The sequence below is a fragment of the Lethenteron reissneri genome, chromosome 4, assembly GCF_015708825.2.
Source record: "Lethenteron reissneri isolate LAM-NWPU_2019-01 chromosome 4, ASM1570882v1, whole genome shotgun sequence".
Lineage (NCBI taxonomy): Eukaryota > Metazoa > Chordata > Hyperoartia > Petromyzontiformes > Petromyzontidae > Lethenteron > Lethenteron reissneri.
This window is the reverse complement of record NC_083782.1, coordinates 11,455,367-11,469,439: the sequence shown is the minus strand read 5'-3', so window position 1 is coordinate 11,469,439 and position 14,073 is coordinate 11,455,367. Positions and strand designations below refer to the sequence as shown.

Sequence of the window (14,073 nt, the reverse complement as noted above, 5' to 3'; positions counted from 1 at the left end):
TTTGCGTTTTCTGGTACACTTTCGTGTGCTATTGTTACTGGACGCTGCGTTCGTGTGGCGCTCTTGGCGCGTTGTTGTATTATGGCTGTGTGTGTGTGTGCGTCTTGTGTGCGTGTTGTGTGTGCGCTGAGGGTTCCGGGAAATGTACATATCTTGCCTCTACGGATTTCGTATTTATTCGGGGGGGGGGGCGCGTCGGTTTGTTCTCCCTTTAGGGGCATTGTTAGTGTTGTTGTTCAATTCTCGTTCTGTTAAATGAAAAAATGGGGCACACACGGGGGGAGTCAAGGGGTAAAGATTCATTTGTTGAAATTGTTGCAGCCGGGACGGCTGCGAGCTATGCGGGGGGGAGTGATGTAGGGATGTTAGAGAGAGGGCCGTTATGCATGGCAGCCTATGGGAAAGAAACACAGTGGGCGGGGCTACGTGTGTGCACAGGGAGATGCCCTCTGCGACGTCCGAGCCAGACACCCTGGGGGGGGGCTGGTTCGGCGTTACGATCCCCCGGGGCCCCACCCCTCAAGGAGGGTTGGGTATAAAAAGGGGTCGTTATATGGGCTTAGTCAGTTATGTTATAGTTAAGCTAAGAAGTCGGAAGACGTCGTAGCTAGAGCCCTGGACTCCCCCTGATCGCCGCCCTTATCAGGGCCCCACGGGATCAGGCTCGAGCCAGCGGCGTGGTCCCGTGAACCAGAGCCAGTGCTCTGGGACTCCGGGTACCGTAGCCCGATTACCAGTGTCGGGCCAGACAGCCTCCCCTAGCTCTTTAGTGGAGGACTCAGGGGATAGGCTATGGATAGCTAGGGGTATTCCCTGAGTTATACGGGTGAGGGGGCCGCTACCCCCTCTAGTGCTGTCCTGTACTGGCAACTTGTTAAATAAATATACGTGTGCCTCAACTCCGTTGTCAAGCGTCCTCGACGGGTACTTCACATTTTAAGGCGCATTATACACAGAGCAGTTAATGCCCCCTACTGGCAGATTAATACCCCAGGTCACTCTTGGAAACTCAACTCGCCTGTTCTCTTGAGTTCTCACCCGATTAAACAAAATAAATATGAATAAGTGACTATTGAATGTGAGTTGTTGGCAGCATCATCATCATATTCATAATGCCTTGTCTGCACGTGAACAGCAGCTGAAGGGTAAAGTCGCACGCCAGGTGGATGTGAACCTGCAGCAGCTGACCAACACGTTTGAACAGCGAGCCCGAGAGCGGGAGGCGGGGCGCGTCATGCAGGAACTCAAGCAGCGCGAGGCTCACGAACAGACCCTCATGGAGCAGCGCAAGCGAGAGCAGACGAAGGTGAACGACCCCCGTCGTTTAAATGCCCTCGCCATAATAAATACAGTAAAACCTTGGATTGGGAGTAAGACGAGCAAAACATTTTAAGTAAATATTAATTTGATAAACGAGCGAGGTCTTGCAATACGAGTAGTACGTGTATACGCTTTGTCTTGCCGAGCGTCACGTGATCACAACTGATATACGAGTGCTTTGGATTACAAACACGTTTCCGGAACGAATTCTGCTCGCAATCCAAGGTTTTACTGTATATACAAATATTTGCTTTGCATGCCTTTATCAAACCACTGCCTATGACCAAATCACTCGGAATGTGCCCACACTCGTTAGACCTCAGAAGCTAAGCACCGATTAGCATGGTTGGCTACGTATGGTGCGAAAGAAGTTTACCTTACGTACAGGTGCTACCGCTAGGCCATGACACCGTTCATTGTTGTTCTATCATGCTTGGACGATAGCAGGGGGTGGGTGTCTCTGTTGCTTGTCGTAGCGTGGATAATGCTTTGAGATTGCCTGTGCTGCAGCTTCACCAGAAAAGGAGACGACAGGATGAGTTGATGGCGCAGCTGCAGGCTGCTACGGTGCGCCTTCCTGCGCCACCACTCAACCGCACGCTCCAGGCGATCACTGCCAGGAGGCACCAGCAACAGCAGCGCATCGCACAGGTAGTTTGCGCCACAACTTACAATGACGTGGCATTGCGTAACATTGAGAATGAGTGGATTTGCGATGGCCGGGTGGCTCAGAGGTCAGAGCGCTGAGCTGGCACAGCTGAGATCCTGGGTTCCGATCCAGGCAGTTGCCTGTGATTAATCCAGGTTCTGCAGTGTAGAGAGTCGATGGTCTTAGCCTTGTTTTTCAGTTATCCTTTATTGGGTACAACCCTGTGAGCCATACGGCTCTTGACTCGGGTGCAACCGCAATAAACAAAAACATCAACAAGAAGCATCTTAAAGTGACAACACGCAACAGAAAAATCCAGGAAAAAACAGCAGTCTTCCAGAAAAAACACCGTATTTCAACGCTGCGTGCAAAAATCCCCGTGGGATGCAAGTCAAAAAATAACAACCATACGACAATTTAGATTAAAGTTATCAGGCTAACTCTGTACTACAACAAACAAACATGGCTAAACCAAAAGTTTTCAAAATCACCAATTTAAAGCTATAAAAACAATGGAACAGTGATCATAGGAACTGTGATTCAAATTTAACAATAAACGATACACATAACATGCACGACCAAACTTTGCAGCCATAGCTGGCTGCATGAGTCACTCCATAACAGCAGGAGTATCAGTATCAAATTTTTTCAATACACCTGTAAAGATCAGCACACTATAATTAAAACTCAAGATCAGGCCATTCTGAATAGCAGTGGCAGCTAGGGGTGTACAACTCCTCTAGACCAGTTTTGAGTGAAGATCTCACAGGTAGTCTCACAGGTAACAAACAAGTGCGCACACAGAACCCCTTTATATTAAATTTAGTTCTGCACTTTAATTTCTGTGAACTCCAGTTCTGAGAAAGAAAAGAACATTATTTTGTCTGCCATGCCACCAACTTTACTCTTGTTGACAGGGAGGGTGGGAAAGTGCTGCCCTCTACTGTTTGGCGAGAGGTCACTTTAAGGGGTCTAAGAGGCAGCTCTTTATATTCTTAGGTTTTTTTTCGGTTAAGTCACGTAAGTAAAACATCGAAATAAAAATAAAAGAAAAATAAAAATCACGACGTTTCGGAGGCAACACAAGTCTCCGTCATCAGGTGGGACCGTCACAGCCGAATTAGCTGCATCAAGTGAAGCAATGATTCAAGATGTAATCCCTTATAAGCAAGTTGAAGGGAGGTGGAGAGGGGGGGGTTGGAGAGCTTATCAGACTGTGGTAGCCAATGAATGGAAACGTATCGGGGGGGAGGAGGAGCGGTGATCAAAGACTGCACGCAGTGCTCAACACAATGAATGGAAACGTATCGGGAGGGAGGAGGAGCGGCGATCAAAGACTGCACGCAGTGCTCAACACAATGAGTGGAAACGTGTCGGGACGGAGGGTGAGCGGCGATCAAAGACTGCACGCAGCGCTCAACACAATGAATGGAGACGTGTCGGGACGGAGGGTGAGCGGTGATCAAAGACAACACGCAGTGCTCAACACAATGAATGGAAACGTGTCGGGGCAGAGGGTGAGCGGTGATCAAAGACTGCACGTGGGGATACCACAGTCTGATAAGCTCTCCAACCCCCCCCCCTCTCCACCTCCCTTCAACTTTTATTTTGATGTTTTACTTACGTGACTTAACCGAAAAAACCTAAGAATATGAATCTTTGCAGTCACGAAAGCTTCAAATCTAGAATAGGCAGCTCTTTGTTATCTGCTTGCGTGGACCATTCCCTAATACACAGAGTTGCACTGCCGCTCTGTAACACATCTGGATGGATTCTTCATCTCGTAATATGATGCCGATAGTGCAATTAGGATAACATTGGGGGAAAAAAGCAAAGCAATATATTTTTTTATATTTAAAGTGTGGTAGACTAAGTTTACGCTAGTTGATATGTATAATGCACAGATTAATCGATTAAGATCGTCTCTTAAATTCACCATAAACGCATCGAATTGTGTAAGCGTCAAAATTTTTCCGTTTGTACATGTATGTAATTGGTTCATGTGACTTTGAGTCAATTTGAGTCAAATTAGAAGCCTGAATTGTCGAAGCCAAAGTGAATTCTTGCTCCAATGAGCATTGAGGCAGTGCAAGCCTCTCATTTACAGCTCTGGCAATTCCACATTCCTGTGGCGGGAGGTGAGTCTATTTAGAGGCCAACCACTGTTGCGTTCCCCACAAGGGTGGTATTCGTTTTTAACGACCTTAGAGGATGATGGGCTGAGTCAGCCTCTTCATTAGTATTTGAACTCGCGACCTCCTGATTGTGAGCCGCCTGCTGTACCGCTGATCGACCTCTCTGGATCAACTCTGCCTAGCTAGACACAATTTAATTGTGAAACGGGAGTAAATCATGGCATCCCAAGTGTCCAGCGCTCACATATTTATACCTGACTATTCCCTGCTGCATTCATGCGTGCTGCATGTTTTGTTTTTTTAGAATACATTGATGGAAATACATCTCTTTGAGAAAACCTTGAAGTTGAGGGTCAGTACCGGATATGACAATCCAGACAAGTAGGTATACAGTTGCACACTACACATAGAATTAAATCATGAAAATATATTAATGATTCATGATTTTGCTAGTGCTATCATTAATTACTCTTGCCACACTCTGTGTACTGCGGACGAACCTTATTTAACATCATGATTCATAATTGGTATTTTGGGTGAGACCACATTATTACGTGGACAAATTTTTGACATGTAACCCTCCACCATCCGACATAGCCAAACAAATAAAATTGTCACGTGTACAAGCATTTAACGTGTCAATTATTATTAATATCATTATATCAGTTCGCCTGTTTAGCTTACGTTTAACATTGTGGGTGTCTCAAAGCAATATCTACATATTTTGGCGGTGTCCACAAGCCCTTGACCCCCAACACGGTGGCTTTGCCCCTGGGAGGTTGTAATACCTGCTCAAGTACAAAAGTGCGCTTCGTAAAAGTTTACAAGTGGGATGTTAAATCTTTCTTTAAAGCTTTCGTGACTGCAGGGATTCATATTCTTGGTTCTTTCGGTAAAGTCACGTAGAAGGGAAATAATAAAATAACATAAATATAAAACAATAAAAATTCTCACGACGTTTCGACTGCAACACAAGCAATCATCATCAGCTGTGAAATCCACAGCAAGAAAATTTGAAAAAAATTTACCCATAAAAGCAAAGTTTTTCACTATAAATCCTTTATATGCGTGGCGGCTAGAGTCCTCTCGTCCTCTGGCTTGAGATGGCTGCCACCTATGGGTCAGATGATTGCCTGCCACCATTAAGCAATTGGTAATTAAATATTTCCTAAAATGTTGAAAATTTTGGAGAAAAAAAATTCACGAAAATAAATTGTCACGCACAACGAGTCTGTGTGCAAAATGTCAGCTCGATTGGATCACGGGAAGTGGGTTAAAAACGACCGAAAGATTTGCACGGTCGTAAGCGCGCAAGCAAGCAAGCAAGAGAACTTAATATAAAGGATTTAAAAAGTGGCGGTTTTTTCTTAACGTCAGCACCACAGACAGCGATTTGGCAGTTGGCCAGATGGACGAGTCCATCTATGTTCGAAAAAGAGGAGGGGGGAGCAGAGAATGGAATGCGGTCTGAAAGTCACCGTAAGCGTGAACACAATCAATTAAGACCCGAAATGGTTTATCAAATCCTTCCAATGATTGCCAAGCCGGAATCCATCTTCTCGGTTGAAATAGTCTCCGTGTTTGTATATGTTAATAGCCTCATGAACGATGTTGACTGTCTAACAGGATGGAGTACGTGGGGGAGATTCGGCGCAGGCTGCAGGAGGATGGACAAGCGCGGAACCAGCGAGAGAAGCGGCGCAGGGCGGTTTTGGTGCATCAACTTCAGGCCCAGCGGGATATGGAGGTTATGAAACGTCTCTATAAAATGTATATTAAGTGAGGGGTTCCTGCGATATTGGCGATGCTCTGAAATATTGTATGAGATAATGGCGTCATCTGTTTTGCTAAATATTATTAAATCGTGAATATTGTTAATCATATTATTGTCATGAATTATTTGTTAATCTCGACCATCAGCCGTCATCCGTTCTTGCTCAAGCTCACTCAATCTTAAGGGTCCATTTGGTGCTTCTAACTTTGCATATTTTCTGAAGTCCACGTATTCCTCTTTCTCTCCGTACAACTCCAAGCATGCACATGTCCACGTTTCTTTGCTCCCATTTCAGTTCTTGTTCTCTCCTGTAACGATTCCATTTCAGAGAAGTGGTCACTTTCATAAGCAGGGGGTGTGGGATCACTGGAAAAGATGTTGCTGTATTGTGCAGGAGCTGGATCGGGTGGAGGAGCTGGTGGGACGGCTGATGAGACAGAGCCAGCAGGAGCAGCGTGTTGCCGTGCAGCTGCTGCTAACGCGGCAGCACAAGGAGACGGTGCGGCAAAACCGTCTGGAGCGCCACTACCAGCTCGCTGAACGCCGTCATCGCGAGTTCATGGAGGCTCTGGACGCTGACGCTGTGAGTCGGTATGCAGATGACACACTACGTCGGAGGTGGGGAATTTACTGCCCATGGGTTAGATCTGACCTACACATTTCATACTGACCCATAGCCAAATGAGGCCCACCGCTCCGTAAAAACCCCGCGAATAACATTTATTCGTCACTGTAAGCATCTTAGCAACAGTAATTGGGTCATAGATTTGAATATTTTCAACGTGCCAACAGTGTTTAAAAATTTTGCATGCTCAGCCGCTTTTGTCACTGTAAAAGCAGAGTTACATACAAACGTTATTTTTTCTATGATTATTGTTCATGTGTGGTCCGCTGGGTGCAATATAAAAGTCTTATTTGGCCCTGACTAAGGTAAAGGTTCCCTGCCCCTGCTTTATGTTCGGAGAGGCATTGTTATGCATCTTCAGGACGTACACGTGTGTAAGCGTCGTGGTGTGCATGCGTGCGCGCGCGTGCACGTACGCAGGCGCGTTCGCGCTGGGAAAGCGAGGAGCAGCGAGAGCAGGCAGAGCGCGAGCGGGAGCTGCACGCTCGCCTGTTGGCGGAGCGCCTGGCTGCTCGGCATGCCTGGCACAAGCAAATGTGCATGGGCATCGTGCTGCATGTGGTGGACCTGGCGACGCGGCAGGCCGAGTATAGGGAACTCACCGGCAGGTGTGTGTGTGTGTGCGCTTAATAGATTTTCAGGAACAGAACTTGGCTCAACAATCTGTTAAAAACTATATGGGGAATCTTTGTTTTTTGTCTTTACACCTGCTACTAGGCCTCGGCAAGGTAAGGTGAAAGTGTAAAAACAACGAGCCTACCTTTACCCTACCTTTTACCTTACCACAATACAATCACTCTACCCTACCTTTTACCCTTTAGCAGGTAAGGTAAAAGGTAAAAAGCAACGAGCCTACCTTTTACCCTACCCTTTACCCTTACCCCTTGGCATGTCGACACCTTTACCCTTTTACCCGGTAAAAAGGGTACAATTACCTTGCCTTGCCGAGGCCTACATGCTACTCTTACCACCTTGGGAGTGGCGGAGTAGTGGGTAGCGCACTGCGCTACGAGCCCGGCGACCCTAGCTTGATTCCCGCTCACGGCCAACACCAGTGACGATTATCTGAATCTGTCGTGGGCCTCCCCTAGGTCGACTCAGCCTCAAATGAGTACCTGGTGTGGTGTGTAAACACCGCCACTAGGGAGACAAAGGCGGTCGGATGTGGTGCTGGCCACCTACCCCCTCGTGTGCCATGGCAGTCTTCACTGATACTCGCTAACAGCACTTGCCCCAACAGTCTGTTGAAGCCTATACGGGGGTCTTTGTCTTTGTGTGTGTGGTTCATAGGTTTTTGGGAACAGCGCTTGTCCCAACAGTCCGTTATAGACTATATGTGCGATCTTTGTCTCTGTGCGTGTTATTCTTACCAAGCACATTGGGAGTGGTGGTGTAGCGGTCTATGCTACAAACTCGGCGACCAGAGTTCGATTTCGGCTCACGATTAACATCAGTGCCGAATTTTGTATCCGGTTCTAAGCCTTCACGAGGTCGACTCACCTTTAAATGAGTGCCTGTTGTGGTGTGTACAAATATGCACTGGGGAAATAAACTTGAAAAACTTGAACTTCTTTCGCTAAGGCAGCCGGGTGTGGTGCTGGGCACACCATCACATCATGTGCTGGTGCTAGCCACACGCGATAAGCCAATTACATCAAATCTCATCTCAACACAATTGAAAGGGCACCCCCAGTGGCAGCTGTCCCTGTGCAGCATACGGTGACTTGTCTCCTGGCCTGCAAATAGGTATTCTGCCATTTAGGAGCAATTTTTGCTGTGTACTCCCAATTAAGTGATTTGCAGGTAATTAATATTCGCCAAGTATTAATAGCGTGCACACTTGCGTTGCTGTACAGGAATATCCCGAAACAGCTGCTGCGCGAGTGGAGGGAGCTGTTTGTGCTGGAGCTGCCTGTTTACGACCCACCCGACCCAAAGGACACTTCCGAGTCCACTGTTTCAATGGCCCACAAGGAAGCACAGGCAGCGCTTGATGAGCAAGACTTCTTAGATTACCTGGTGCGGTGTGCACACTTCTTTCAACGATACTACACCACCACCACAATCATCCTCATCAACCACAAGCAGTCCACAGCTCGATGATGTCCTTCCCAAGTTATCGTCATGCCCCACCACGGTGCTGTCCATCTAGCGCCTGAACATGAGCTAATTTTATCGCTCCATCTCCTCCTTTGGCTGACAATCCATTGTTATTTTCAACCACTTACCCAAGGCCACTTACTTTTCCTAGCGTCGTTATCTCTTTGTGCAGTTTTCAGCTTTTGTTCAATCTTGATTTGTTCTAATTTCTTTGTCATTGTCGATGTTTCTGATCCATCTGTCCATATATGGTAAAACGAGGGTGAAAGGTACCTTTACAAGCAGTGTATTTTAATAAATGCATGTGCATTTCTGCAAGTTGCATAAGTTTTCCAAGACCATGCCAGAGGCTCGCAACAACCAGACCAAAGCAACTTATCCAATTCACTGAAAGTAGCGGGAAAAGTGTGTCAGGCCTTTCCGTAAGGCTCCTTTGTTTACCGGTGGGTTTATTATTATTGTCGTCATTATTTATGAAGGCTTCAATTAATTAATGAAAGAAAGAAAAATCTATATCACATTCGTGTCGTTTGTCGCAGGAAAAAATTCATTCATTAATGGGTGATCTTTTATTTAGCACCTGGTAAGAGCTCATTGGTACGAAAAAAATTATTTTGTGAAGGAGGTCTTGAGTAAATGTAAGGGAAATCAACAGCAATGTACAGCTGCGCTTAATACGGAACCACCCTGCCAAGCTAAGTACACCTTCGTCACGTTGCACCGCCTGTTGTTTTTGTCGCGATGTTCGACGTTTCACTGCGCATGCTGAGAGCTTCTTCGTGAACCGAATCGGTCACTTGGTTCAGTACCGAACGAAATTCCCAGAACATGGAGCGAAACTTTGAACGTTACGGCGGGCAACGCGTGTTAAGACTCGTAAACGTGTCAGAGACTTGCCCAGTTAAAGCTTCTCCTTATCGCTAACCCTGCAGGGCATGAAAGGAGAGTGGCAAGCTGTGGATGGCAGTTCAGCCGTGGAGCCGCCCCCCAACAATGCCGTCTTGGGTCACGTGGTACGGCATATTTGCACATTAGTGCGTCCTCCACGGTCACTCGCACCACCCGTCGCCTTGCCTCCGTCCTCCATCCGTGCCTGCGTTCTGGGAAAGCCCTTCTCGGGAAAAACCAGCTGTCTGCAACGCCTGTCACAAGGTACGATGCCTGTGTAACACCCGCAGCCATACACCAACGCACTACTCTGTTGTAAGAGGGATGCATCCCACTAAAAGCCATAGACTGTGAGAATGTTTACGGTCATGTGAATAATGTATTGCATTTGGAGGGAGTGATGACGTTGCGGTTAGCTTACTGGGCTACAAACATCGCAACCTAAGTTTGATTTCAGGCCATGACTAGCTGAACCAGCACTTGGGCTCTCCCCTTCACCGACCCACACTGACCAGCGTGGTGAAGTATGTTGATAATATGCCTGCTCGCATAAATGAATTTATTTTGTGGACATAATTGAATGTGTGGCTGAGCACACGTTTGTATAAGTGTGCTCTTTGTTGTCCTTCCCCCGCACCTCCGATGAGTTGGCTATGCACACAGCGTTGGTGTACGGTGTTTTTTCTGCAATATTTTGCTATCTTTTCTTGGATTTTCTGTTTGCACTTAGTCACATATTCACTTTAAGATGTTTTTTGTTCATGTTTTTGTTTTTTGTTTGTTGCGGTTGCACCCGATTCAAGAGCCGAATGGCTCACAGGGCTATACCTATTAAATTAACTTGAACGTACGGTGCGAAAGAAGTCCAATATGACCACGTGGCTAAGTGTGCATTTCTGATACTCTGTTAATGGATGTGCTGTCTGTGCCTCCAGATTGTGCGCTGGTGACGTTGAACGTGTCTGCTCTATTGCTCGAGTCTATGGAGACCTACAATGCAAGCCTCTACCCCACTGAGCATGAGGTCTCCACTGAGTGATTGAAGGCACCCTCGTTCATTTCTGACCAAATATAATAAGCAGGAATTTAAAGCACTTGCTCTACCAAATTCATTCGTTTGTAGGAGAGGACACGAGTGAGCAATGTACAAACAAGCTACAGTAGTTGTTATCCGCTGAATTGTATAACATCCATGTTCTGCTGTTGTGCTGAATTGTATATAGTAAATTACACAATCATTCTCGCCATATAAAATAATAATATTAATCGCACTTTGGTTCATAACCCTATGGCCATTCTGGATCAGCATTTTCCGGTAGCATTGGTTTAATAATAATAAAACTCAGTTTAAAGTCATGAGTTCAGGATTGGATCGTTTTTATGTGAACGCTTAAGTGAAGTTTGTGGAACTCTTTGTTAGGAGGACGATGAGAGGATCGTGGCAGAAGGGGATGACAATCATGAGGAGGCCGACCCTGTGACCCATGCTGAGGTCTGGCACCGCACCTACGTGGTGCATCATCACATCATCACAATCCATGGGCAGAAAGCCCTTAGGTGTTCACTGCACATTTTGTCATTAGTTTCCACTTTTCTCTGTCTTGTGCTAATATGCTCAAGTAGTGCACGTTTTTCTGGCGTGAATCTCTTACGTCGCCAAGCCATTCTGTTAGGTCTTCCTCTCTTTCCTGTTCCATCCATTTTTACGAACAATACACTTTTAATGTTCCTGTTGTCCATCCTACATATGTGTCCAAATAGTGCCAGTTTCCTTCTTATCACTTCATTGTACAAGCTTTTTCTTACTTCTACGTTGGTCACTCTTTGGGTCCAGCTGAAATGCAGTTTCCTTCTATAGCAATAACTGCGGGGGGCAGCACTCTCCAATTGCCAGCCCTCGCTGATGCACTCCTGTCACCTGCTCACCGGCGGCCTGTCGCCTCCTTGTCACTCTTGTATCGCTACTACCACACTGTTACTGTTCCCATCACCGTCACTCATTGATTCCTCCACCCGTGTTGAGGATTTGGTCTACCAGGCACTGACTTGTTTTGGCTCATCTGTACCGTGTTCATCACCCAGACTTCCCTAACACTGCCCCTCCACTTTGGACTGCATCCATTTTTCCAAGCTCTCATAATAACCATATTCAATATAAGAAATGCGTTAGACCCTTATCTATTGCAACTTCGAATGTGCCAGTTTATTGCTGGCTGCTTGAGGTTTTGGGCCTTTGGGTCCTGTGCTTAGCAACTGTGTTTAAAAAAAAAAAGTAGCATATTCATCCCAAAAATTTGACAAGTCAGGGGGGGGGTTATCGTCATTGTGGTGCCACCACCTATGCCCAGGGAGAATTGTTGCTGTGGTTGCCGTTGTTGTGGCTGATGTAGCTGCCGTGCCGCGTGGAGCTGGGAAGACAAGCGTCTGAAGTTCTGGCGCAGGGAGGCGTGGTCCCTGACCAGCTTCTCGTATTTCTTGTGCTGCAGGCGTTGAGGTTTGTGGGGCAGTCTCATTGACTTCCACCGTGCATTCACGTCGCCCAATCACGGCACATTTCTAGGAGACTCAGCCAGGACACATGGGGAGATGGCAATCCTTCCCTCTGTCTGCATTGGCCCTGCCTACTGCTTATGCTCTCACCCACTTATTAGCTAACACTGCCCACTACTCGGGGTAACACTACCCTTTGCCTGTATCATGAGTCGAGCATGAGGCCAGAAAAGAATGAAGCTAGACTATTATCTGTACTTTGGTGCAGTTAACAGGCTGAATGCCATAATAGGATGAATGACGTGCTCCACTCACCGTCCAAAGCACAGATGAGATGCATAATTATCCCAAAGTGGCAGGAAATCCATCCTAATTCCCATGTTTATTCACGCTTATTTATGTGGATGACAAGTGAAATGTGTGGGTAAGCGTGGGTATTGGGACCTGCCCATTGCGCCCCATTGTCATCGCTGAAAAGAGAAGCAAGCTCTTCTGTATTTGCTTCCTTTTTCTTTATGATGCACGTTCCACTATTTTGTCTTACATTTAGATGCTATAAACACATCCTGAAGTGTATTGACATATATCAATCCTATTAGATTTATTTTTGTACATTTCTTGGTCTGGTTCAATGGCAAAAAAACTATGAAACACCGTTTTGATTGTATCCCTGTATCAGGAATTGCTTAGCGTTGGTGAGACGCACCCAAAGCCGTGTGTATCCGTGTGTTGGTGGTCCAGGGAATTGCCGGAGCAGACGGGCTGGATACTAGACGGCTTTCCTGCGACAGTGCAACAGGCTAAGCTGTTGGAGAAGGCCCTCACTGGATGGGACGAAGACCTCGAGGAAGGAAGCTCGAAGGAGCTGGGGCAGCAGGGTAGCGGCACCGCTAGCGGAAAGGTGTCACTGCTGGTGCAGGACCCCTTTGCCCCACCCAAAGCGCCACCTCCTCCACCCGCTCTGGACCTGGCTCTGGTCCTCACGCTGTCCAACAGCGCTGTGTTCGAAAGAGCTGAGAGTGCGTCTTGTGAGGACTTACACGCGCACACACAGTAGCCTGGTATACAGGATATCTTGGGTTCGATGCCAAATCCTGACGCCTGTATATTTGAAGTATGCATGTTCTCCCTGTGGCCGCCTATATTTTACTCCTAGTCTTCTGGTTTTTACCTCCAAATTTAGAATCAACATACGTTTGGAGTATTTGACTCTTAGAATTTTCCACATAAGCCACTTCGTTGAGCTATCACTTGTGGCTAGGTCGCTTCTGAAAAATAATTATATAATTCTGCAGACCTTGTTTGCTGAAATAAAAATATTAGCCGTAGTCATACACATCACTTCATTCATGCCCAGAGTTGTAGCACTTCATCAGAGGCCCTGATCTATCCACTGCTTGATGATAGCTTCCTCCCAAAGTCATCACCATCTCTGGCATGCACTGAACTATATTTATTTCCAGCGCTATAACCTTCATTCATCATCATCATCAATCATGACCTACCCACTGCTGGATAAAGGCTTTGCCGACACTATCAGGGTCTCACAATGCAAGAATGCATCTAAGCACCTGCACATGAGCTGATGTTGTCGCTCCATCTCCACAGTGCATGGTGCATGTCCTCTGAGGCGTGTGTCCCTCCTTGTAACTCTGGCCATCATCCGTGCTATAGCAATGTATCCTGCCCAAGCCCGCTTAATTTTTCTTAACAGTTAATGCAATGTTTGTAACCTGCTTATATTCTCTAAGCGATGTGCTCCACTTCCGGTCTATCAGTTGAATTCCAAGCGTGCAACTCTAACACGTAGGCTTTCGCGACCAATATTATTCATAATCAACGTTTTTGTGTTTAGATCGCGTTATTTATAAATATGTCGTAACCCTCCACCACCCGACACGGCCAATCAGTAAAAAAGTGTCACGTTGACAAAAGACAAATAGTTCACTGCTTTAGCCCACCGGTGTGTTGAAGCGTGAAACCACAACATTTACAATTTGAGTACGACGTTTCGCTTGTAATTGCATCCAGCATCATCGGGCAATTCGCCCGATGATGCTGAACACACATCTCTGATGTGTGTTACGGGTTT

The 14,073-nt window shown here is 46.5% G+C and overlaps 1 protein-coding gene across 1 annotated transcript in view; it reads left to right on the top strand.

Annotated features, from left to right (window-relative positions):
• Positions 1 to 14,073, top strand: part of LOC133350641 (sperm flagellar protein 2-like) — a 43,151-nt gene that overhangs the window by 8,670 nt on the left and 20,408 nt on the right. The window contains 12 exon segments of the mRNA XM_061565234.1: positions 1,136 to 1,306; positions 1,831 to 1,971; positions 4,409 to 4,485; positions 5,731 to 5,851; positions 6,273 to 6,461; positions 6,924 to 7,111; positions 8,360 to 8,522; positions 9,536 to 9,755; positions 10,427 to 10,515; positions 10,912 to 10,983; positions 11,882 to 11,985; positions 12,723 to 13,000. Of these exon segments, the coding sequence (XP_061421218.1) occupies positions 1,136 to 1,306; positions 1,831 to 1,971; positions 4,409 to 4,485; positions 5,731 to 5,851; positions 6,273 to 6,461; positions 6,924 to 7,111; positions 8,360 to 8,522; positions 9,536 to 9,755; positions 10,427 to 10,515; positions 10,912 to 10,983; positions 11,882 to 11,985; positions 12,723 to 13,000 (1,813 nt within the window).